This window comes from Macrobrachium nipponense, chromosome 18 (assembly GCF_015104395.2).
Source record: "Macrobrachium nipponense isolate FS-2020 chromosome 18, ASM1510439v2, whole genome shotgun sequence".
In the NCBI taxonomy this organism is placed as follows: Eukaryota; Metazoa; Arthropoda; class Malacostraca; order Decapoda; family Palaemonidae; genus Macrobrachium; species Macrobrachium nipponense.
Window position 1 is genome coordinate 65126058 of NC_087211.1, and position 24032 is coordinate 65150089.

General features: G+C 36.5%; 1 protein-coding gene and 1 long non-coding RNA gene across 3 annotated transcripts in view; both read left to right on the top strand.

Moving 5' to 3' along the window:
• Positions 1 to 22169, top strand: part of LOC135197100 (mitochondrial uncoupling protein Bmcp-like) — a 33650-nt gene extending 11481 nt beyond the window's left edge. Inside the window, exons 2-9 of one of the 2 annotated variants that reach the window (XM_064224062.1) lie at positions 727 to 823; positions 13859 to 14009; positions 14256 to 14392; positions 14655 to 14797; positions 17374 to 17498; positions 19636 to 19696; positions 20116 to 20226; positions 20965 to 22169. In XM_064224062.1, the coding sequence (XP_064080132.1) occupies positions 13951 to 14009; positions 14256 to 14392; positions 14655 to 14797; positions 17374 to 17498; positions 19636 to 19696; positions 20116 to 20226; positions 20965 to 21084 (756 nt within the window). In that variant the 5' untranslated portion in view covers positions 727 to 823; positions 13859 to 13950 and the 3' untranslated portion in view covers positions 21085 to 22169. The remainder of the gene's footprint in view (positions 1 to 726; positions 824 to 13858; positions 14010 to 14255; positions 14393 to 14654; positions 14798 to 17373; positions 17499 to 19635; positions 19697 to 20115; positions 20227 to 20964) is intronic. The other variant, XM_064224061.1, reaches the window with a different exon arrangement.
• On the top strand, positions 1151 to 8687 carry LOC135197101 (uncharacterized). The gene is made up of 2 exons (XR_010310555.1): positions 1151 to 3193; positions 3238 to 8687. It is a non-coding gene; the product is annotated as an uncharacterized LOC135197101 (long non-coding RNA).
• Positions 22170 to 24032: the final 1863 nt, after the last annotated feature.

Consider the following 24032-nt stretch of genomic DNA (forward strand, 5'->3'; position numbering starts at 1 on the left):
TGAATATCAGTGATCTCTAGCAGTTTCTTATTGCATGTTTTTGTGGGCCTGCTTCCATTCCGTCATATTATGTCAAGTGTAATGTTCAGTCAGCTATTGATGTTAAGACTTCCGTCCTAGTTTTGCTTGACACCGGGATGAAGTGTCAACAAGCACCTTCTCCCCATCGTATTGCCAATATACGTCAGTTAACTCGGCCGACCTTAATTACAACAGCCTCTGCGGGAAGAAAAGTGTCATGTTATCTGTCAGATTTGTGTCTGGGTGGGGTGGGCAGTTAATTTAGCTGCCGTTTATTCGGTCACTGCAATAAAAATTTGTTGTATTGATATCTAGAATGGCTATCATTTCAAATATCTTTTCCCCCAACAAAGAATTGCTTAAAAAACATGTTCTCTGTCAAATTTGTCTGGGTTAGGTGGGTTAATTTAGTTGCCGTTTATTCGGTCACTGCAATAACATTTGTCGTATTGATAGCCAGATTTGTTATTCTCTCTCTCTCTCTCTCTCTCTCTCTCTCTCTCTCTCTCTCTCTCTCTCTCTCTCAACATGGGATTGTCTGTCACGTTTGGTGTTTTCATTACATAACCTTACAAAATGATGGTTATCGTGTTACCTGAGAAACTATGAACAATGTTTATCATAACTAGAAGTCAGGATTATATTCCATTTAATGTGTTATTGTTTCTTTTTTGAATGCTGACGTGTGCGGAATGAATTTAAAAGTCTGCTTTTGGTACGCCGTGATTAGATAATTCTACTGCAGGGGCCAGACGCCGCCGGCTTTTCATACCAGAGCTTCCCCAGACAGGAACGACAACCGGTTTGAGCAGGTTTTCTTCTTCTTCCCACTTCCTCTCTCTCTCTCTCTCTAGTGGATCAAGAGAAATAAGACATTTTTGTATCTTTGAAAGTACGTTCCCCTTATGTCATTTCCTCGGGGACAGCAAATGGCACGTCTTTTTATTTATGTAGAAGTTTTTTTTTCCCCGTCTTCAGTCCTTGATGCTGTCAGCCAGCTAGCCAAGGTATGGCATCTCTCTCTCTCTCTCTCTCTCTCTCTCTCTCTCTTTCTCCTCTCTCTCTCTCTCTCTCTCTGTCACGAGACCTGTTATTTTTAAAGTAAGTTGGCGTATAGTAACGTTGCATCAGCGGGATGATATCAGTTTTGGAAATGGGTGGATTTTCATCATTACTTGGTTTGTTTCAGATTTTTATATGTATTTTACCTTGGTTTCAAATTTTTCATATTTTTATTTTCTATTATTTTTATTGTTTTTTTTATATTTGTGTTACTTTTATTGTTATTGTTATTTTTTACATATTTATTTTTATATCTTATTATTTTTATTGATATTTTTATTAATGTAATGTTTATTTTATTTTTATTTTTCTATTGTGTATTATTTTTCTAATTTTTATTGTTTTTTCTTCTGTCTCGACTGCCCTTAGGGGTTGTGTAAGACACAGGTGGAGATAATGTATGACCCACATTGATAACAGTAATGTTTACCTGATAAAAAAAATTTTCTTGACGCAAGTATTTTTTTACTCATAACCTCTTGACAATACTCTGAAACGCACCGGTTGTACCGCTCTTGTTTTGTGTTCTTCCAGGATTAATAGTATTTTCTATTAATCCTGGTGTTCGTCATTGGAATAATCCTGGCGGTTGATGACAAGCTTGGTTGCGTTGTTATGAGAGAGAGAGAGAGAGAGAGAGATGGAATTGATATTAAAACATGTAATTAAAAAATAGCTGTTTAGCATTAATGTAGGAATCTGTGGAATTTCCAGTCGAGATTTTTTCCTTCCTTTTTTGCAAAAGGAAAACTAATCTGTCTCTCTCTCGGGGTTGGAGATTGGGTCTTTGCCCGCGGCCTTTCGTGAACCCAATTCCCAAGGTATATAGATAGGGGAGTGGTGCGTGCATCCAATATCATCAGACTGATCTCTTCCTCGAAATCAGGGAAGACTCAATTGAGTTGACGAGGCCTCGAGAAATGAACCAGAGGAGAATGGAAATTCTGTAAAAAAAAAAAAATAATAATAATAATAATAAAAATATATGGGAAGTGTGCAGAGTTAGTCTCTTCTTTCTGTATTTACCTTGACCACCTCTTACTTCTTCCTAATAACACCATATTCTTTGGAAGCTTGACGTTCAATTCAAGTCAGTGGTCCCTATGGGCCTGTTTTGTATGAAAAACAGTTCATCTTCTGAATAATAATAGTAATATATTTCGTCTCGCAAACGGTGTTGTGGTATTCAGCTTAAAAATTAATAATTGTAATGCAATATATATAAAGCCTTTTTAACTATATAAACCATTATTTTTAATAGTGGAAGACTGTCCAGAGAAGCTTTTAAATTGTTTCTTTCGAAACGATAATTCAACTGACTCTGTGCTTACTGCATTGAATGTAGTCTTTCCCCTGCACCTCTGAAAACAGAGAAATAACTACGCAGTCTTATCTGGTGGTAACGTGACTCATTACAGAAATAACATCCCCAAGGAGTCCATGAAAAGTCCCTTCGCGTGACAAGGCACCGAAGCCAAGCAAGGGAACAGTCACGTAAAATTCATATCGTCAGCATCGCAGTTTTTCCAAGACCCTCCTTTCTTTCGAATGGGGTCAGAATTATTATTATAAAAACTGTCAAGTATACTTTTGTCCGTATACTGACACGTAGGATTGTAATAGTTAGCAGTGGTTTGCCATGGTCTGAGCAACCCAAAGCGTCATCAAGTTTGCGTGGCCTTGAAAGGAAATTTAAATCTTCCTGCTTATCAACTTTAACGGTCAAGTCGGCGAATGCTTGAGCAACCCCACGCGCTAAAAATAGGGAGGCTGGATGTGGGGAAAGGTCATCCTCTCCTCGTATCAGTATCGCTCGCAGTCGCGCGATATTTACTTTTACTTTCAGGATGTCGATGGTGCTTGATCGGTAGCGGTCTTGTAATGGCTTTTCGAAATTAAGTATGGTTCAGACTTCACTTCTACACACTTTTGTTTAGCTTTTCCTATTTCAGTGAAAGAATGATTGTCTGGGTCTGGCGATATTTGTTCAATAGACGTCAGAGTTGATGGTCCAGTTCTGATGATATTTTTTTTTAATAGACGTCAGAGTTGATGGTCCAGTTCTGACGATTATTTTTTCATCAAATAGACGTCAGAGTTGGTAGTCCAGGTCTGACGACAATTGTGTAATAGACGTCAGAGTTGGTAGTCCAGGTCTGACGACAATTGTGTAATAGACGTCAGAGTTGGTGGTGCAGTTCTAGCGATTTTTTTATGGACGTCAGAGCTGATGGTCCAATTCTAACGAGTATTTTTTTTTAAATAGACGTCAGAGTTGATGGGAAACACTGCAACTAGATTAAGTTTATAGAAGAACAGTTATGAAATGAAGCAGAGTATTACCCAGTTCCTCCACTGTGTTCATGATTGTTTTTCCATTATTGTTTTTCCATGGGTGCTAACCTAACAGTTCTTTCATAGTTCGAGGTTTTCCTCCTGTTAACCATCCAAACCCTTTTTCCTTTCTTTTTCCCTTTCAACGCCGAATGACCTCATGGGTCCCAGCGCTTGGCTTTTGGTCTAAATTTTATGGTCCGTAGCTAATTAACCTAGAGATGGTTTGATGCGAGTCATGTTTTTGGATATAGTGTATTTTGTTAGCATATGTTGCTGGTTTTAATGAACCGCGGATACATGTCATTTACGGTTTTTATTGGCTCTCGTTGGTGCATACGATGAGCTTCGTCATGGTGTTTTCCCATTTGGGAGGTGCTGCAAATGCAATGGTGTCTGCGTCGGCTCCCGGACGGGTTTATTGATCTGAGAGGGTTGGCGGAGCCGGTGCGTTGGGTGGAAGGAAGGAAAGAGGGCGTAGGGGATTTTGAGAGGAATTATTTCGTCGTTGAAAAATTATAACTGTGTGTGTAAGAAGCCTCTTGGTTAAGCCATGGCATCTGCGACCTTGTGAATTGTAGTGATATAATTCATGAATTAAATAGCGGTCAAACCCCATCCCTCGGTACTTGAAAAGGGACACTGCTTCGCCCGTCCTATGGCCCTCTGCTCTTAGAGATGACTGAATAATTCCATAACTGGAAGGAACTGCCTTTCATTATTGGTTAGACAGTATACTCTTGACTGCCCCACCCAACTGACAATATTCTTCTTTGGTTCAAGACAAAAAATGGTCCTTGTTATCTGGGTTATCTTGAAAGGTTTAGAAGGCCAATTTGATTTTGCTTTAGTTTGTACACATTGCCGTCGATGTTGCTGACTTCAGCGTAATCATTTCAGCCAAAAAAATGTAATCAGACCGTATCAACGCAAAATGATGTATACCACTGATAAACTGGCTGACGATAACGTTATTTACTAACGAGGTATGATGATGGTCTGTGACGTACAAGCCTGGGGACTTGGGTGAGGTCGCCCACTGGCACTTGTGGTAACATACAATTTCACAGCTGTTCTTGACAGCATCGCTCGTTTTACAGTCTGTTCTTTGAGGAGCAAAAGTCAGTCAATTAGGAGTATTAAAACTACACTAGCTTTAATTGTTGAAAAAAAAAACTTATTTCGGTCATTAAAGACTAAACTATCAAGTTTCCAATAAATAGGATATCAGTGTGGGAAGGAGGAAGACAGCTGAGAATACAGAAGTTTAATTATGTAAACTTAAATATATATTTGTGGAGTTGAATTACCGAACAAAATTGTGGCTTTTAGGCGAATCATTCCAGTCATTCTTAAGTTTCGACACTTGCACACTTCCGCGAAGATTCATCCTCTGGTGCTGTTATTTGAGTGGTTGCTGATGTTATGAGTAATGCGTAGCAAGCAGTAAAAACGTCGAAAAAAAGTATTAGCCGAAATGAAAGTAAGGAACAAATTTGCCTGTGAGATAAAGGCAAGGTCGTTGGATACCGCTAAGGTAATAGCTTGGTGGATGGAATCGATCAAAAGATGTAGGGATTCTGCGCTTAGGAGGTATGGCGAAGGATGCCAACCTGTTTGGTTACATATATATTTGTAATTATAACCATTGAGTGAGGTAACTTTGCGCCCAAGGCTATGCAAAGGGTTAGCAAATTACACAGTGAGCATATCTTTAACAGCGGTTCTTTAGGAAATATACACAGTACAAGGCTTGTTTACAAAGAATCAAACGTTTACCTTTGAAGATAAATTAATCTACGGGAGCTCCTGTAGATGTACGGTGGACATAATTGTATGTGACAGGAATTAATCTATAGCAGGAAGTAGCATCAACATAAGGAAGACGCTACCGCACCATTAGCTTACCGGTCGTCCCATTTCTCAGGGTTACTCATATTGCAGACTTCCTTGTTGCAGGTAACAGGATTTCTCATAAGGAAATTCAGTGCGAACAGTTCTATAACATATTGCGAGAGAATGGAATGGCCTGGGTGACTACTTTAAGACCCCAGAACCCTCACTATTCCAGCTAGCAAAACCGTACTATTTTTTCCTAATTAGCCAACGGTCAATAGCCAGATGTTTATGCCCTTCACTGCATTATGTAACATCGAGGTTTTATCATGAATTCTCACACGTGGGCGGGAGTGTGTGGATCAGCGATAGGGGGAAGGGAACGGGATCCTATGAACCCCTTGCCCAAACCCTACCCCACCCTTACCATAGCTGGCTGCAACGTGTCACGTGGATCCGAACATGGGTTTCCAGCATAGCAGCTTGAACTTGGTTACACCCATAGTCGCGTCTACTACATTCCGGCTGCTCCTCTCCGTCCACGCCGCTTTCAACGTGATCTGCGGATGCTGTTGCCACGTATGGGATGGGAGGGTATAGGATGGCGAGGGATGCTGTGCAGAGGAGGGTAGGGGGTCAGTGGAGTCGGGGCTTGGCCCAAGGTATTTTGCCTTGGTTCCCTGCAGGCTCTAGACCAGGGTTTCCTTTGGGTTGGATGGTAACAAAGAAAGGAATTTTACTATGTTCTCTCTCTCTCTCTCTCTCTCTCTCTCTCTCTCTCTCTCTCTCTCTCTCTCTCTCTCTCTCTCTCTCTCTCCTTTAACCATGCAGATCTGCAGATATGTCTAAACCTTCTTGGACTGTGAAGTTTGGTACAGTAATTGCAAATGTTTATATGAGTGAAGTCTTGCTTTCGTACTATAAATAAATAGAGAAGCAGGTTTCATTAGTAGAACGCAAATACTAGTTTTAGTGATATACTGACCATCAGTGTGTTAGTACTGGACTTCTGATTTATGTCGTAAATTATTAATTTGGTCAGTGTTTTCATTACAGATATTTAAAAAGATTTTATGTATTAATGGATATTGGTATTGGCAATGGGAAAATTCTCTCTCTCTCTCTCTCTCTCTCTCTCTCTCTCTCTCTCTCTCTCTCTCTCTCTCTCTCTCTCTCTCTCTCAATGAATTCAGAAGAAATCCGATCGATCCAAGTCTTATTAAGATGAGCACACCCGTCAGAAGAGAGTCGGGGGTATCCATGATGTGGTGAAAAATAATTCCACGCCCAGTCTGCCACAGCTATCACCGCCAGATAGCTCCTTTCAATTTAGAAGTTGCTTGCTATCTAGTCGTGATAAGCCCAAGGTCTTGTGACCTATTTGGCACTGTGCCAGATCCGTGGAAAATGAATGGGCGGTACTTATTCATTAGTCTGTGCTCCTTTCGGCGTGTTAGAGCTGGCGTTGTTCAATGAGTTTTAATGTTATTGTAGTTTGTGTACTGAATTTTCCTATTTTTCTCATATTCTTATAAAGGAGAACGGTAACGATGTAATGTTTTTTGGTAAATGGATTTTCCCTTTTCCCCGTCGACGTTTAGTGTCCTTGACATGAAGTGACTGAATATCTCTCTCTCTCTCTCTCTCTCTCTCTCTCTCTCTCTCTCTCTCTCTCTCTCTCTCTCTCTCTCTCTCTCTCTCTCTCTCTCTCTCTCTGTCAGGAATTTATCTAGTCTTCCTTGTTACCAAGGGAACATTCAGTGTGGAAACTTATTTCCTGTCGTCGGCGTTTCTTGCTGTTTGAATGGCTTCTTGCTGTAACATTGAACTTTACGGAGTTTTGTTTCCTCCTTGGCGGTGTTTTATTTTGGTTGGTTGGGCAAGTGATGTTAATGAGAAGTTGCCTTTGAGCTGCATTCAGTGCCAAGGCTTCTATCGGCGTTTTTCTTCCCGTGTAACCACAAGAGTTCAGTTGTGATACATTGTGTTGTGGAAGTCATCTCCACAAGTCATTTGTTGTTCATGCCCATGCCCATTTTAATAGTAACTGTTTTATCACATATTCATACACGCTTTGTCTATTTGTATGTATGTGTGTGTGTATGTATGTATGTATGTAATGTATATGTATGCATTATTTACTTGTGATGACAGTCCCGTAGAAGGAAACAATCAAAATAGATCAATAATTTAGCCCTTATATTTAAACCTGCCAAGGTGCACATTCACAAATGACACTGGACATCGTACAGGGCTTATTTTGTGATTTAAACTTTTGGACAACTTTGTATCAAAACGCGTTAATTTCTATTAACATAAGCATTCATGCTTATGGATAGTGCACCACGGAAGCAGTTAAGCAATACTGTAATTCTTAATTTAAAATGTCTGTGTGAATATTGTTTAAAATTTAAAATGTCTGTGTAAATAAAGTTAAACAAAGAAATGTGTTCACGAGATGGAAACGTGGACAGTGCACAGAGGGGTACGTACGTAGTTGGCCGGTTATTTGAGAGATATCTTCACGTGTTGGCACTGGGCACTCGCTGCCCATTCAGGTGCCAGATCTCCCAGTGCAGATTTCTGAAGAATGCAGGATGCGATAGGAGTAATGTTTCTTATCGCTGAAAAGTTTTATAAATTGTTTCACTGGTGGTATATGAGTCATCGTTGGTGAAATATGTGTGGGTCACTATTTTGTCATATTTTTTTATGTTGCTAATAATTTTTTTTTCATAATTAATGTAATAAACCCTATACTTGCCTTGACTTTCCATGCAGGGATGTCCACTTTGCATATGTTTTTCAGTCTGTGGAATTCTTATATTCCTTCCAAATGGAAACTTTATACTTAGCTTGTTTAAATCCATTTATATGGCGCTCCCAATATTGCAGTCAGCCGTGATAAATAAATGCTGTACCTTAAACACCTAATTGGCAGGGAGCCTTTTAGGTTGAAAAATGAGTCCCTCTTAGGGACTTGGCTGTGGGATGCGTCGTTTCTTTACATCGTAAGCATTCGTACGTGAAATTTTTAATCAGGTGTTTTAGATTAGAACACTCGCCTTTTTCCGTTGCATCCTGGCTTGGACGTTCAGTATGCCGAGTTAAACTAAGGCTTTCAATACGGACTCATACCGATGAAATTTAGTTTTATCGTTAAGCAAGTAAATTGTAATGAGGTAATATTGATGTTGGTTTTTATTAAATATGTATATATTATTTCTTGGCTACATTACTCAACCATCTTTATGTATGAAACCTTAAATTCGTTCCTTCGTATATTTCTAAGGTTATACGTGTACTGTTATTTTGAGTTCTAAATTTGGAGACAAGGTGTCAAGAGAAGTCTTCTCCACTATTTGAAATCTCTCTCTCTCTCTCTCTCTCTCTCTCTCTCTCTCTCTCTCTCTCTCTCTCTCTCTCTCTCTCTCTCTCTCTCTCTCTCTCTCTCTCTCTCCATAAATATTTTACTCGCTGTACCATTGATATCCAATTTTGTGGAAGTGGGCTTTGATGCGGTGATCAGTGAGTGTTTTTGTGTGGGGGTTGGAGGAAGTTTGGGTTCGGGGATAGTGTTACCAGGAATTCGAGTAGCTAATAAGAAAAAAACTGAATTAGTCTCCCATTTATTACCTTATTGGGCCCCTAAGGGAACCAGAATGACAGGCTTACACAAGGGACACGAACAGGTTTGTTCAAGGACACACTGAATGTAGTTTATAAACAAAGTAAATATTTGGCCCACGATGTCTACATGTTTCCTATGGAAATGTAGGGCAGTAGTATATCTTTGGATATACAAACTGGGACATTCGCACCACCTCCTACTTTTATTCCCCTTGATTAGCCCTGAATAATGAGTCTGCGTCGTTTATTACCTGGATGTAGAGTTAATTGTTTACATAGCACGCAAGATCATCATAAAAAGGGGGTTCATCGGCCACTATAATTACCTTGACGTGCATTTGACTTGTGGTAATTTGGGTGTTCGTGTTATACATAACGAGTTTTCAGTTCCATGGAATGCTTTGTTCTCAATGCAGAGAATTATCCTCCAAATGAGAATTGCTACATTACTTTTACGGTGCAACGGGGATTTTTGTCAAGAGGTTGTGATTTTTTTTTTTTTTTTTTTTTTTTTTAACCTTGCGATTGGAATTTTAAGTCTCTTATATGAAGGTTTGAACACCATATTTACATTTGAAAGTCGTACGAGGAGAACTGGACGTGAATATATCATTTGTTCGTATTGATCAAGTGCCTCTGTTGAACGTCACCGGTGAAAAGGGCGTTGTGATCATAAATGGCAGTCGCTTGCGAAATATCGCGTTGAAGACAGCCTTCGACTCCCTGTCTTGAATTTTACTCAGGAATGTAATGTTGCGTCCTAAGGCTCCGTCAAAAAAAAAAAAAAAAAAAAAAAAAAAAAAAAATTAATAAAAAAAATAAAAACCTGTTCAATGTTAACAAGCAGTCTTCCTTTGTGCGTCTTATGAATAATGAAATGCTGCCGTACGAGAGGAACTAGTTCGATCGGGTAACATCTCGTCTGGAGTGAGAGAGCTGTTGCTTTGGCAAGTCAAATAAATTTCTCTCTCTCTCTCTCAGTACTAATGTACAATCTGTGCAGATTGCAGTAATATAACTAAAATACCCCTCTTCCTTTTTTTTTTTCTTTTTTTTCCTCGATCACAGGGTATCTGAGTTAGCTCGGCGGTTTCCCAATTTTTTCATGATTTTTAATTTTTTATTTTCTGTTCTTTTACTGTTACTTTGAGTCTTATTTCAGTTGAATTATCAGTGTATATTATTATTATTGCTAAGGTTGAAAAGGTTCTTGAAAAGGTTTTGTAATAAAAATCCACAATTATCCAGTAAGTTTTTATCGTTAATGTAGTTATCAATTTATTGTATACTTGTGGATTTTATTTTACTGTTAGCATTATCATTCTCGAGATAATAAGTCTAAAACAGTAACATTGTATTGTTAAGATCGTTGAATATTATTATTAGCATAAGTAGTACATTTGTTAGTTTACTGGAAATCTTATCCTTATCAAACTAATTGTATGAATCGATATGAACGGAATATAAATTCACGTTAAGAAGGTTGCCCTCATGCACGGAAGTTAATATATGGGACTATGACCCTTTGCGTGACACGGCGCCTTTCGTGATTCGGTTCCTTTGAGCACGATCTAGGTATGAGCACCATAAAGGTACGGAAGTTGACCTTTCCGTGCTTCGAGGGCTGTAATTTATATACGTATATACATAACTCGACTCTCTTCGTACTCTAAAAATGACCGTTTGTAGGAAAAGTATTTTAAAAATACACACTTAACCAGACTGTCTTCATGCTCTTTGAAAATTACAGTTTATAGGAAAAAGTGAGTGTTTTTGGAGTGCACCCAAGAGAGAGCGTAAGCTTCCACGGTGTGACATACTTCTATTTATATTGTATCAAGATCTTGCCATACGTCTACTGATTTTTTTTTTAAGTGTTGCTGTGTCCTTGAGACTTCTCTCCCTATCCATTTTCCGTTGCGTATGTGGGTCAATGCTGCCTGTGCCTCTTGAATTTGATTACCCCGAAAGAGAGCAAGGTATTTATGAGCACGATGCATTTTTATGCAGTTTGTGATTACACAAGCGCACGATGCAAAACGCTCCAGCGTATTGTGAAACATATTAAGATTGGAGAATTGAAAGTCACTACCACATTACAGATGAAGAGTAGGACTATTCAGTAAGGTTAATTATACCAACTGGTTGTTTATTGTGAAAATTAGCGTCTTGCAGATTATAAAAAGTCATATTTAGAGCTACACTGAACTTTCGAAAAATCCTATTGGCGTTATCATTACCAACCAAAACAGTCTAGCTCTAGCCGTTCATGGACGCATGACTATACAGCTATAATGAACAGAGCAATCATTTGCATAGTGTCAGTCTCCCATCAATAGTTTGATGTAAATGAGCACCGTAGTTATCGCCGTGGATTTTTTTAAGATATTAAAACATTATCGTATATTGTCGTTTAGTAAACATCAGAGCCAATAATAGGTGAAAAAGTCAGTTTATCGTGTTTCGTGCTAGGCGTATGGCTTCCGTGTTAGTTCCATCGAGCTGCACGTCATTTTGTTTGGGTAAGGGGAAAAAATCATATTCACACCTCGATGTTATGTCGTGATTTGATATCGAAAATCCTATATTTCGCCTTTCCAGCCCAGAACACCTTATTAGCGTGTAATACACACACACACACAAAATCGATCGGAGAGATCCTTGGCCTTTCATAGCGGAGGGTCATGAGGATAATCTTGAATGGTGAGAGATATTGGCGAGTGAGTTGCTGACACAATGATACTCTTAACGGCAAGGAATAGTTGCTGAGTTTCCAGTTGACTATAACGATGTCAGCGCAGTGTCACCAGTGTGTTCAAGTGGGAAGAATTTTATTGTTGCTTTTTTTCGTATTTTTCGAAATTGCCATTATTTTATGAAGGTCTTATTTTTTTAGAAAGTTTTCTTAAGATTAGTTTCGATTGGGTTTTATTTTATGGAAAGTAAGCGTGATTTTTCTGATGAAGTATATTTTTTCTGATTTTTTTAAAAACAAACAACGCCAACTGCGAAGTGTTGGTAAGGTCACAATGTCGACATCGCATGAAATAATCAATTCTATCCACCCGAGCCCAGTCGATTCGTTAGGTTTGTATAGAAAACATAAACAGAAACATTTTGACAACGTATTTAATTTATTTAGGGGTAAATTGTTAAACATTTATTAACCAATAAAGCTCTGAATTGGCCTTGTGTTGTAGTAACGTCTTTTGAAAAGTTGGATGCCTGGCATTAGTATGGTCTTCTTCGGTCTTGAATTAAAAAATAATAGGCTCGATATTACTGCTATTAATACTGTTGCCACTAATATTACGGTTTTCCGTATTACCTCGTTCGTTGTACTTTTTTAAATCAGAGCCGCGAGTGTATGTTCCTAATTCCGGGAAAGTAACATCGTATGTATGTGTGTGTGTGTGTGTTTGAGTATTCGTAAGTTAGTACTCAGTTTAGGTATAAGACAAAAAATGCTCTGAAACATACAACAGTGGTGGTGGTGGTTGTAATACAATCATCGCTGGAAATTATTTTGGTTATGTAATTTAAATTTATATTTTATCACGCAATTTCTCCCTATTTGGTTAAGAAGTCTTTCGTTCGCACGTCATACTTTCCGCCGCTCCCAAATCCCTTTAGTCTTACCCAGAATGGATAGACTCGACGCGCTTTTTGCGCACTTATAAGTGTTCCCTGTGCATACGATGTTACCGACAAATTAATTTGCCTTGATTGTGTGACACGTGGTTTGTAATAGGAAGTGTAACATTTTCAGACGCTTAAATATGTTTTTCATTATTTTTGCTTATTTGTAGGTAGTTATTGCACACTTATGAGTAAGACCACGGCTGGAGTTGAAATGTGGCAGTCATCTTTCCATAGGCCATACACTGCCAATTTTATAATGTTAATACCATCCTCCACCTTAAGAAAAAGAAACTTTAGTACTGTTATGGCTATCAAGTTCATTTCGCCTCGGTAGAGAAGGGTAAAGATAAAAAAATTAAAATTTTCTTTTTGGTCAGTTATATATTTAAAGAAAAAGGGTAAAGATAAACAAATTAAAAATTTTATTTATTTGATCAGTTATTTAAAGCAGTACTAAATACATACATACATACTTAAAGGGAACAAAAGTGCATTGACCCCCTTTAAAGCTTGAATTCAAGCCAGATGATGTCGTATCTGTTTTGTGTTTTTCTAGGTCAAGCCTAAAGGCATTTTTAGTTGGGTGTCATCATTGGCAAGCACAGTGTCCTTATTTTTTCTTTATTGGCATTATATATTAACACATTTTGCTTACTAGTAGTATAGTATATTTTAAATCTGACAGTAAAATAGCTCAGATATGCAGGTTGTTCTACATAAAGGTGTCAGAGACATTCTTGGGAGTGCTGCATGCCATGTTTCGTAGTTGCTCAGTTCACTGACTTGAAAGGTTTCTTTTAGCTTTAGTTTATTCATTGACATTCTCACTCATTCTCCAGCTAATGCGTTTATACGTTAAACAATTCATTATTAGGAAATCTAGGGTATAGTTTGAGCTTTGCAGTTTGATTTTGAGGTTTTCACTCTGATAAAACTATTCCTTAGTTGAAAATATCCTTTGGATACTTCGCTTACTCTTAAGATTTTTAGTTGCTGTCGACTGTCACAAATTCCATTTCCTTACTTGGTTGATTATGAATGAATTATTACCATTGTAGTTCATGAATAATTGAAACTTAACCACAAAATGCAGTCGATATGAATGAATCATTGCTACTGTAGTTTATGGATAATTGAAACTTAAACACAAAACACTTTACATGTGCTATGTACTGTGTTTGACTGGTGAATTTTTAATGAGTGGTAGTTGCTTGGGAGACCTTATAGGCTGGTTGAATGAGATTGGGTGCTGCTTTCATTTTAACCAGCTTGAAGAAAGGTACTATATCTTTCCTCTATTAATAACAAGTTTTTTTCTTTCTTTCTTTTCCAGGAACCTTTCCAATTGATACGACCAAAACAAGATTACAAATTCAGGGTGGAAAATGTGACGCTGGTGAAGTTGTAGCCAAAAGATATCGGGGTATGCTTCATGCCCTCCTCAAGATATCCAGTGAGGAGGGAGTTCGTGCATTATACTTTGGGTATGTAGCCCATTTTGTATTCAAGTGATCTTAAAAGATAATCCCCAAAACAATTTTATGCATATTTTTGGTAATGTTTTTCTTTAGTTAAAGGAATAAATTTAAATTTCATGTAAAAAAATTTAAACTTGCATAAGGATAACTGTATTGAAGGTTTTAAAAGTGCTTATGAAACCTTGCAGGCAATGAAGGAAGAGTTTCCACTTGATGTTATACATGTATTCATTCTTACTATTTTGTCTTCAGAATTGCACCCGCTGTCCTCCGACAAGCTACTTATGGCACAATCAAATTCGGTATTTATTACACCCTCAAGCAGATGATAGTTCAGAATCCTGATGAAGAAAGATTGGGAATCAATGTATTTTGTGCAGTCACGGCAGGTGTGTATTGATGGTTACGTTTTGCTTTAATGTGAGAGCATTTTCATCATTGGGAAGTGTGTGAGAGCATATTTATCATTGGATATATATTTCTTGACCTGTCAGCATTGGTGTTGGGAGGTGGTCTATACAGCAGTTTCATTGCAAAGTGTTTGAATGCAAGTTTTAATGGTAATTTTTCTATTATAAAAATCCCACCTTATTCAATGCTTTTATTACTTCCAAATTCTAATTTTAAACATTTATCCTTTTTTTATGTTAGGCGTGGTCTCCAGCGCCATGGCTAATCCCACAGATGTGCTTAAAGTGCGACTGCAGAGTGGCCGTACCGACTTTAAAGAAAAAAGCCTCTTGCAGGCATTCGTTAGTATATATAACCAAGAAGGTATCCAGGGTCTGTGGCGAGTAAGTAAAGACTTTGTAAAATGTTGTATATTAAATGGTATTTATGTACAAAAGCACCTTAATTCCTTACAATTAAAGTGAGCAATTTATTTCACCTATTTTGTTTTTCTACAGCAGGGCTAAATAATTTCCTTTTTAAATTGAAAGTCATCTGTTAACCCTTAGTGGACAAGTAAAAAAATCAATACTGTGCAGCTTTTCAGGCCAGGTAAACTTTGAGGCAGATATGCAAATTTACATGGTTAAAGGAAAAAATTATAAAAAATTCAACCTACCTTCCACAAGAAGTTGAAAATTAGTATTTTTAACTCCTTGAGGGGCCCTTCTTACAAGACAGTCGTAAATTTTACCAACTTATGTACTTATATGTTTTTTCTGATAAACAATTTTATTTTATTTTGTAAAATTATTATTACAGCTGACACAATATCAAAACAGATAAAAAATAAAACTGGTAACAAATTCTTAGCATATTTGCTAAAAAAATATTTACGTAAATTTACTGAGAACGAAGATTGAGTAACTTTTTTTATCTACATGTTTTTTCAAATATTTCTTTGCAAAATTACATTTACAACTGACATGCTATCATAAAATATAAGAACAAAACCAACAACAAACCATGGTATATTTTTGAGCAAATTTAAAAAAAAAAAAAAAAAAAAAATCATGTGAGAGAGACTGTACATTCTCCCTCAAAGTCAGAACCAGAACTGAAGCCCTGGGCCTGAGAAGCTGAGATGCCTTGCCAGATTCGTGATTTTAGCCAGTATAAAAGTTGCCATTAGTGAATTTACAGACTATAGAATTATTGGCACCTCTTTCCTACCCAATTCTTTCCAAATTGATGGCACTTAAGGGGGCCGGCCGGAACCCCTATATATGGTGGTATAGGGCGAAAAATGCAGTCATGAAAAAATTCATGGACCTTCATAAGGCAATTGAGAATACGTATACAAAATATTTTGTCAAAATTCCTCTTACTTTACTAGTTACAGGGTAATTAGTAAACATAACTCAATAAGCCTAAAACATTCATCCGTACAAGAAAATGCAATATTTCTTCTATTATCGTAAATTTTGATAATTATTGTCAAAGAAATTGGGAGAAATGGCATCTGTAGACATTCCCCGAGTCGAGAAGGGAGACTTCACTTCAGTCAGCTACCAAGTCCAACCATCAGTGCGAGCACAAACTTCAAGTAGTCTACACGTTCGATTTCACCTCTACATTCGCTTGCTTTTACGTATGTTTCGGCAAGAATTTCATCATGCCAATGAGAAAAAGACAAGGAAAACATCTCGCTAACATAGACGAAGAAAAATCGCTCAAGTATCATTACAGAATATCATAATATACGCGTAGTTAGTGAAGAGAGAGGGGAGGGTTGCGTAGTAACGCCCCCGTCTTGCCTGACAGCACATATCACACTGTGCCCAAGGCTACGATCTTTGAGCAAAGAGATCTTCATTTATGATAAATAACAAAGTTTTGGTTTTCTAATACCCAAAATGGAATATGAAATTCATAATCATGATTTATTAAATTGTCTTTGTAAAAAGAGAGTACTCCTCCGAGTTTCACCTCTGACATTCTCTTGCATTTACGTTTGTTTATCTTTGTTTCGGCAAGAATTTCATCATGCCAAAGAGGAAAATACAAGGAAAACATCTCGCTAACATACAGAAGAAGAAAATTTGCTGTAATAAGCCGAGTAAGTGAAGGGGAGAGAGAGAGTTGCGTAGGAAGGAGTGCCCCAGGCTACGATATATGAGCAAAGGGATCATCATTTATGATTAAATTATAAATTAGTTTTGGTTTATTAATACACAAAAAAGAAATATACATTCATAATAATCATTATTTATTAACATTGTCTTTATAGAAATACGAAGGAAAACTTTCAACGCCCGTATCTCAAAACTATACTTATTGACCTTCAAAATCTATCTTCTCACTTAGTTTTAAAGCTATAACATTGGAATTTGGTATATAACTCAGAAAGACATTATAGAACAATCAAATGAAGCCCTTTTTCCAGTTTTTTTTTTTTTTTTTTTTTTTAATTATATATATAAATTTTGTTGATTTATAGGGTTTATTTTTTTACCATATTGAAAAATTCATATCTAGCAAAAAAATTACTTTTAGAAAAAAAACTTCTCATTCGATTGGAGGTCTACATCAGGTCTATATATGGTAGTAATCCTAGGTCTTAATATTAAATATCAAGGGAGGAGATAGAATTTGAAAAATGGTTATTTTCGGGATAAATCGCCCTGGCGTCACAAAACCGAAGGTCAGAGGCGAAAATCATAATGCGGTTTGGAGATGTCCCAAGTCGCCTTATTAAGTGGTATGAATATCAAAGTCCTGTCCTTAAAAAATGGCATTAGCCGGCCGGGCCCCTTAATATTGCTTCACAACAGCATCAATTTGTCCACCATCCCAAACTTGTTATTACTACTCCTGAGAAGCTATCAGTTCATTAAGGGTTAATAAGGTAAATGTAATAGGATTCTTTTATTATAATCTGTATTATTTCTAATGGTGGTTCTCTTTTGTAACTGAATAGGGTGTGTGTCCAACAGCTCAAAGAGCAGGCGTGATAGTTGGTGTGGAGTTACCGATTTACGATATGTGTAAACATTACTTCATTAAAATGAATATATTGCCTGACAATGCTACGAATCATTTCTTGTAAGTACCTGCGTTTTGTATATGTTTTAAAAATGTTTTTCTTTTTACTGTAGGCTGAGCTTTTAATTCAAAATATCTAGGACTTAACATTATTATCAAATACTGTACACCAGGGGCTTAGTTATTATAACAGCATCTTGCTTAACTGTGTTGTACATAACTGTTATATTGGGTGTAATTTATTCTCTAATGTATTAAACCTGATTTTTTTCTGCCAATATGTTGAAACCTCATGATTTACATTAAGCAGTTGCTGTAATAATACGGATTGATTTTTAAGATGTTACCTGAGTTTGTATTTTTTACCTAGCCTTCAATTTACAGTTTAATGAATTGGCATCATACGAAGAGTGCATAAAGTGCATGTTAACCCAGTTCCACATTAACAAAGTTTGTAATTTTCATCTCATTAAGAATGAAAGACAGAATGGATGAGACTCATTGTTAACAGTCTTTTTTGTTTTTTTTAAAGTTCGCAAAAGGAAGTGGAGTTGATGAGTAAGAAAAAAAAAAAAAAAAAAAAAACAAAGTAAAAAAAAGGCTTAATGTTTTGCAGAATAGGCTTCAATAAAGTGAGATTTAATGTACAGTTTTTGCCTTTGTGTAATGTAGCTCAGTATATTGTTAGTCTGTGAGGGTTTTAGCTTTAGTGGGGGAAATGCTTAGTAAGAATTGGTTAGTTTGTCTTTTTCCTGGTGGAAGCCTGCGTATTTGGCAACCACCACATGGTTTCACGTGTGTCCATTCCAGATGTTTCGCAAACGCATGTCCAAGATGAATCTAGGGTCCTTGAGGCCCTGGCAACGGAACCCAAATCCCCGGTCCCAGACCGCTTACCCGGCATGGGTCCCCAGTCCGTGAGTTGGACTGTGGGGCCCTGAGCTGAGGAACCGCCATGATTCTCGGGAGTGACTTGTCCCATGTAACGTTGATAACCTGAACTGTACTGTAACATTATCATTATCATCACTTATAGTGTCTCATTGTCATTAATCATACCATTATACATTATTGTTAACAGCATTCATCAACTTTTGATTCCCTTAACTCTCCCTTCCATTTTTTTTTTTTTTTTTTTGTATTTGTTACAGTGTTTTCACTAACTTCCCAGAATATAGTGTGACAATAAGGGATAACTTTAAAGTGCTTGATTGAGATATAAAGATCTAATTGCTTGTGCCTTCCTACAGTAATACTTTGTGCTCTTTTGCACTTGAAATTTATATTGAAATCATTGCTTTAGGAATCATGCTTCTTTACAAGGTTTAATTATAATCAATAGATTAAAGTTCTTTCCATGTTTCATCATCATAAAAGATTGCAAATTTAAAGTTAAAACTTGATATGATAAGTGAAGTTCCTTACAACTTTGCAGTGAATACTTAATCCCTAATGTTAATTATATACCAGTATTTCTTATGTAATTTTTGTAGCTGTAACTTTTATCATCTCATTTGTAATGCACCCTATTCATGCGTAGTTATATCTTTAAATTACCAAGTCTGATTCATCATATCATTCCAGTTCATCATTTCCATTTTTCATTTAAGTACAATTTTTTTTTCAATTTTTTTTTATAAGTGAAGTCGAGAATTTAAAGCCTAAAGTTTTTGCCTTAATTGGTTGATACCAAAATGAAAAAAAAAAATAAATGGAAACCTCTCACTGACTGACTGCTTTTTCAGATTTTAAGTTTCACATGCAAATGCTCTTTTATTTCCTTTTCACAAAACTCTCAAAACCAATTACAGCTTATATTGTCTAGGTCCTGCTTTATAAGATTTTGATAGAATTCAATTGAATTGTGTGTGAAGCTTTTAAGTAATTTAAAATGCATAAACACTTATAAAAGCATGCCATTAGAAATTTTTGTTGAATTATTCATTATGGTTATTATTCAGTAAATGCATGCCAGGTGCACAGTTTTTGTTTTTTTTATGATGTCAGACAGTGAGAAGTCATAAATTAATTCAATCAAGAATTCAGTGAGCAAGGAGAAAACTCGTCTTTGGAAAGGAAAACGAAAAAAAAAAAAAAGGAAAACAAAAATTCAAAACCTCTTAAAAAGAACAAAAATACAAGTGTTATATGTATCCTTATGTCAGATGGTGATTTTTGTATTATTTTTCTATAACAGGTCTAGCTTCATATCCAGCCTTGGTGGTGCAGTTGCATCGACCCCATTAGATGTTGTTCGGGTATGCTAATATAATTTTTGTTTTGCCTTATGTCTAATTATCAATCTTTTAGATCATTTATGACACTTTGAAGTACATTATTTTTGGTAATTCTAACACTTGTCATTTCACCCTTTCTGGGTTTTGCTTTATTTATAAATACCGAAATGTAGTTAACTTATTCTGCTTTAAAATGAGACCATAATGAGGGATCAAGCCCAAATAAGGAATTTGCAGACAGCAAAGAAAGTCAAATATTGCTTAAGTGATGGTCTAGGGCAGCCAGGGCTCAGAGGCCTGGTGACTGAAAGGGTTAAGTATTACCAGATAACTGCCAAAAATGTATTATGCATCTGATTTAACGTACATTTTAGAATCCTTTGTGATATTGGTACCTATTTATCCTAATGTTTTTTTTCCCATGTTTCTTTTTCATGAAGACTCGATTAATGAATCAAAGGAGGCTTAAATCTTCCCCAGCAGCCTTAAGTGGAAATGGAGCTGTATGCACCTCAAGCATATACAACAGTACTGTGGACTGTTTAGTACAGGTAGGTTTATTTTAAAGACTACTTGAAGTCGAAAGCAGTTAACATAGAAAATTACAAGAGATTAAGTTTCTATTTCCAATGTTCGAACTTCTACAATTTTATTTACATTATTAGTAAAGGAATAAAGTAAAAATAGAATACTGTAGCCTAAACAAGTCTTAAGATAGGAAACTAGAAAAGAGCAAGAAACAGCAAAACAAACCCATCATATAATTACATGAAGGAGAAGCAAGGTTGTAAGTTGAAGGCTTTCAACTAACTTTCAATTTTTACCACCACAAGTAGCCACCAGCAACTTTATAAGAGTACTAAAAGCACTGTTATCAGTGAGTACTGATGCATGTAATTATGTATGCAAGGTAAATAAATGCAAGTGAAGCATTAAGAAAGAAAAATTAAGTCTTCAAAAGTATAATGCACTTAAGGAAATAATAGCCATCTAGTAAATTACCTGAAGACCAAGTGCTGGGTTATAATTTGATTATGCTCAACCTTCTGCTGCACATGAATTAACTTTTTTAGTATAGAAAATATAGAGTGAAAGCATTTTATTATTCAGTAACATGACCATCTAAAATTTCAGGTGAATTAATGCATCTTTCATATTGATAAGTAACTTTTGATAGCCAAGACCTTAACTATTACTGAAATAAAAATATTGTAAGACCAATACGTATCTAAAGGCTTACAGTGAATATTTCTTTGCCTTGTGACTTGAGCAAAACTTCTTTTCTACAGACTGTGAAGTCAGAGGGACCTTTGGCGTTATACAAGGGTTTCATCCCTACTTGGCTGAGACTGGGGCCATGGAACATAATCTTCTTTGTCACCTTCGAACAATTGAAGAAGTTCTATTAGGTGTTGGAGAATTAGGGAAAGCTCAAATGCCAGTGAAAAGGAGTTCCTGTAACATTTCAGAAGGTTTATTTAATGACCTAAAGAAGATCTTCGTGTATTAAAATATTCACTGCTGCTCGATATTTGTAATTTAATCCTGCAAAAATAAAAAATCTCGGGAGGGTCAGTGTACTTTCCAAAATAAAGCTGTATTATCAAAACAGCATTGTGCCCTTTTTATATTTTGTATCTATTACTGTGTAATAAAAGCAAAATTGGGATTGTGTATGATCCTTCAAATTTTGTAGCTATCTGTTGTATATCTTAGGAAATTTGTAAATCCTGAGACAATCTGTTAAGAATTATAAATGAAATGTCTTGTGCAAGTCTGTTTTGCACAACAGACTTGATGGTTTGAATTTTTTTTTAAACACTTGTATTAAATTAGTACATAACAGATACAACAAGCGTAATATTCCATCTTCGTAGGGTGCTGATATTGTCAAATATAATAGATTTGCGTATGCTAATTATATCTGGTATTCCTTAGTATTGCATTCCACAGTCTTGCAATGGGATGCATGCATAATCTTTTGTAAAGTTTTTCTTACCAGTGGTGTATATATTTTTTTCTTTGGAAGATCAAGTGTTTTGAAAGATATAGTAACCAAAGATTATGTAATCAGAGTATCAGGGCATTGGAGATGTGCGTCAAACGTGAGTAAACTGATTTTTGTGTGATTTTTGTTTGCAGTATTACTTACTAAATTGATAACACAAAGTCAGCCTCATGTGAAATGCACCTTTGCCATGTTTGTAACTGCAGTCATCTTATCTGTTGAAGTGTAACGCTAAAGTTCTTTATTTTTGTAGTGCGCATGACACTGAATGGTAACTTACAATAGTTAGGAAATCATTTTGTTAATTATTAGTGTTATTTGTTTTATACAGATAGTATAAAATTTCATGCAAAGTTTTTAAATTTTGTAATTATTATTTTTATAGAAATACAATACAGTACGTACTTGTTTTGTTTTGAAAAGTATGAATGTGTATATTGTGGAGCATGAGAATAACTTATTCTTCCAAATAAAAGTTTTTTGTAACTGTGTCATTCATTTCCAATACTTCATTTAAACAACTAGCAAATTTAACTTTGTTCAATTTCAAGTTTGTCAGTGAGACTTGTTCTGTTCACTAGACTACTTCAAAGTACAGGCAGTCCCTGGGTTACGACAGGGGTTTCATTCTTGAGACGTGTCATAAGCTGGAACATTGTAAAAAATCCTAAAAAAAAAAACCTTACTTTTAATGCTTTTGGTGCATTGAAAACTAAGTAAACTGCATTCTTGTTGCATTTTTCATTAAAAAAAAAACTTAAAATATTGATTATTTTGTATTTTTTGTGTCATATTTCATCTGCCAGATGAGTATTGTAGGCGTCGTAACCCTGGAAATAGTCTGCTGAATATAATTGAGAAGCACCTTAACCTCGGGACGTTGTAACCCGAACCCGTCGTAACCCGGGGACTGCCTGTAATCTATTTCAAAAAAGTCAAGTATATCTTACTTTAACCAGACCAATAAAGCTCATTAACAGCTCTCCTAGGGCTGGCCCGAAGGATTAGGTATTTTTACGTGGCTAAGAACCAATTGGTCACCTAGCAACAAGACTTGCAGCTTATTGTGGGATCCGAACCACATTATATAGAGAAATTAATTTATAATCACCAAAAATAAATTCCTCTGATTCTATGTTGGCAGTGCAGTGAGTCAACTTGCGAGTAGCGAATTGGTAGGTGAGTACGTACACTACTTACCCAATGGGGAACTAATCTTTCTATGAAAATAAACATGAGGTGCACAAGGTGTAAGTTTCAAAACAAACTTTTCCACCTATTAAGCTCTTTCTCCTGTGCCTATCTCCCAGCAAAGAATGGAAGGGGGCATTAGAGATGGCAATGAATAATTTTGTATGAAAACTTAATCATCCAGTATTCATAAAGAGCCTAATCAACAAAGTTAAACTAATAATTGAATCCGAGAAGGAATAATCTGTGCCACAAATCTACTACAGACAGAAATTGGGAGTTACCCAATGTAGATCCAAAAGTTCTAATGTACTTTGAATGATCTGCAATGGAAGGAAATCCCAATATGCATTATGTACTCCCACAAACAATGGGTTTGCAATGGAAGAATGCCCAAAGATGGAAGTCTACCCCATGGTGCAGTGAATTCCAGTAAAAATCTCCTTGGTGCCCTCTCTGATCAAGGATGGGGAGAGGAAGATGACAACTAATAACCATATACCCTAGGCAAGGACATGGCTCCTCATGACAATATGTGAAAAAGAAGATAAATTCATGGTACTACAGTTGTTAACACATGGAAAAAAAGAGCAGAGTATGGCAATGCCTTGTGCCTGTATCATAGTTAGTAGAGGGAACCAATTTATGAAAAAACAGGATGAACAGGTACTAACATCTCTGCTAATCCCTGCAAAAACACACAAGGGTCACTGTTCTGAAAATTGAACAGCCTTTCTATTTGGTGACAATGCTGGTTTATCACTGAAAACTTAATGACGTAAGCTCCAAGGGTACAAACCCTGTCTGAAAAGAACTGGAGCAAGACATCAGAATTGTAGGTACTAGAAAGAACCGAGGTTTTGCAGCTGATGTGCAAGCTATTCTCACCATAAAATAACAATTTGTCGAAAATTGTATTTTTCCTAACTATACAAACATGAGGTCCTTTAACAATAGGAATGTAACTTGCGGCAGCCGGAACTGGTCGTAAGCTTCAATCAAGGGAGTTCGGTAGTTAACTGCTTGTCCAACAGTCGCCGCACCGCACGACTGGGAGGTGAAGATTCACTTTGCTTTAGGCCCAGGAAAACAGAGTGAGGGGTGGCATGAGGTGGGACTATGTGTAAAGGACCTCAGGTTTGTATAGTTAGGAAAAAT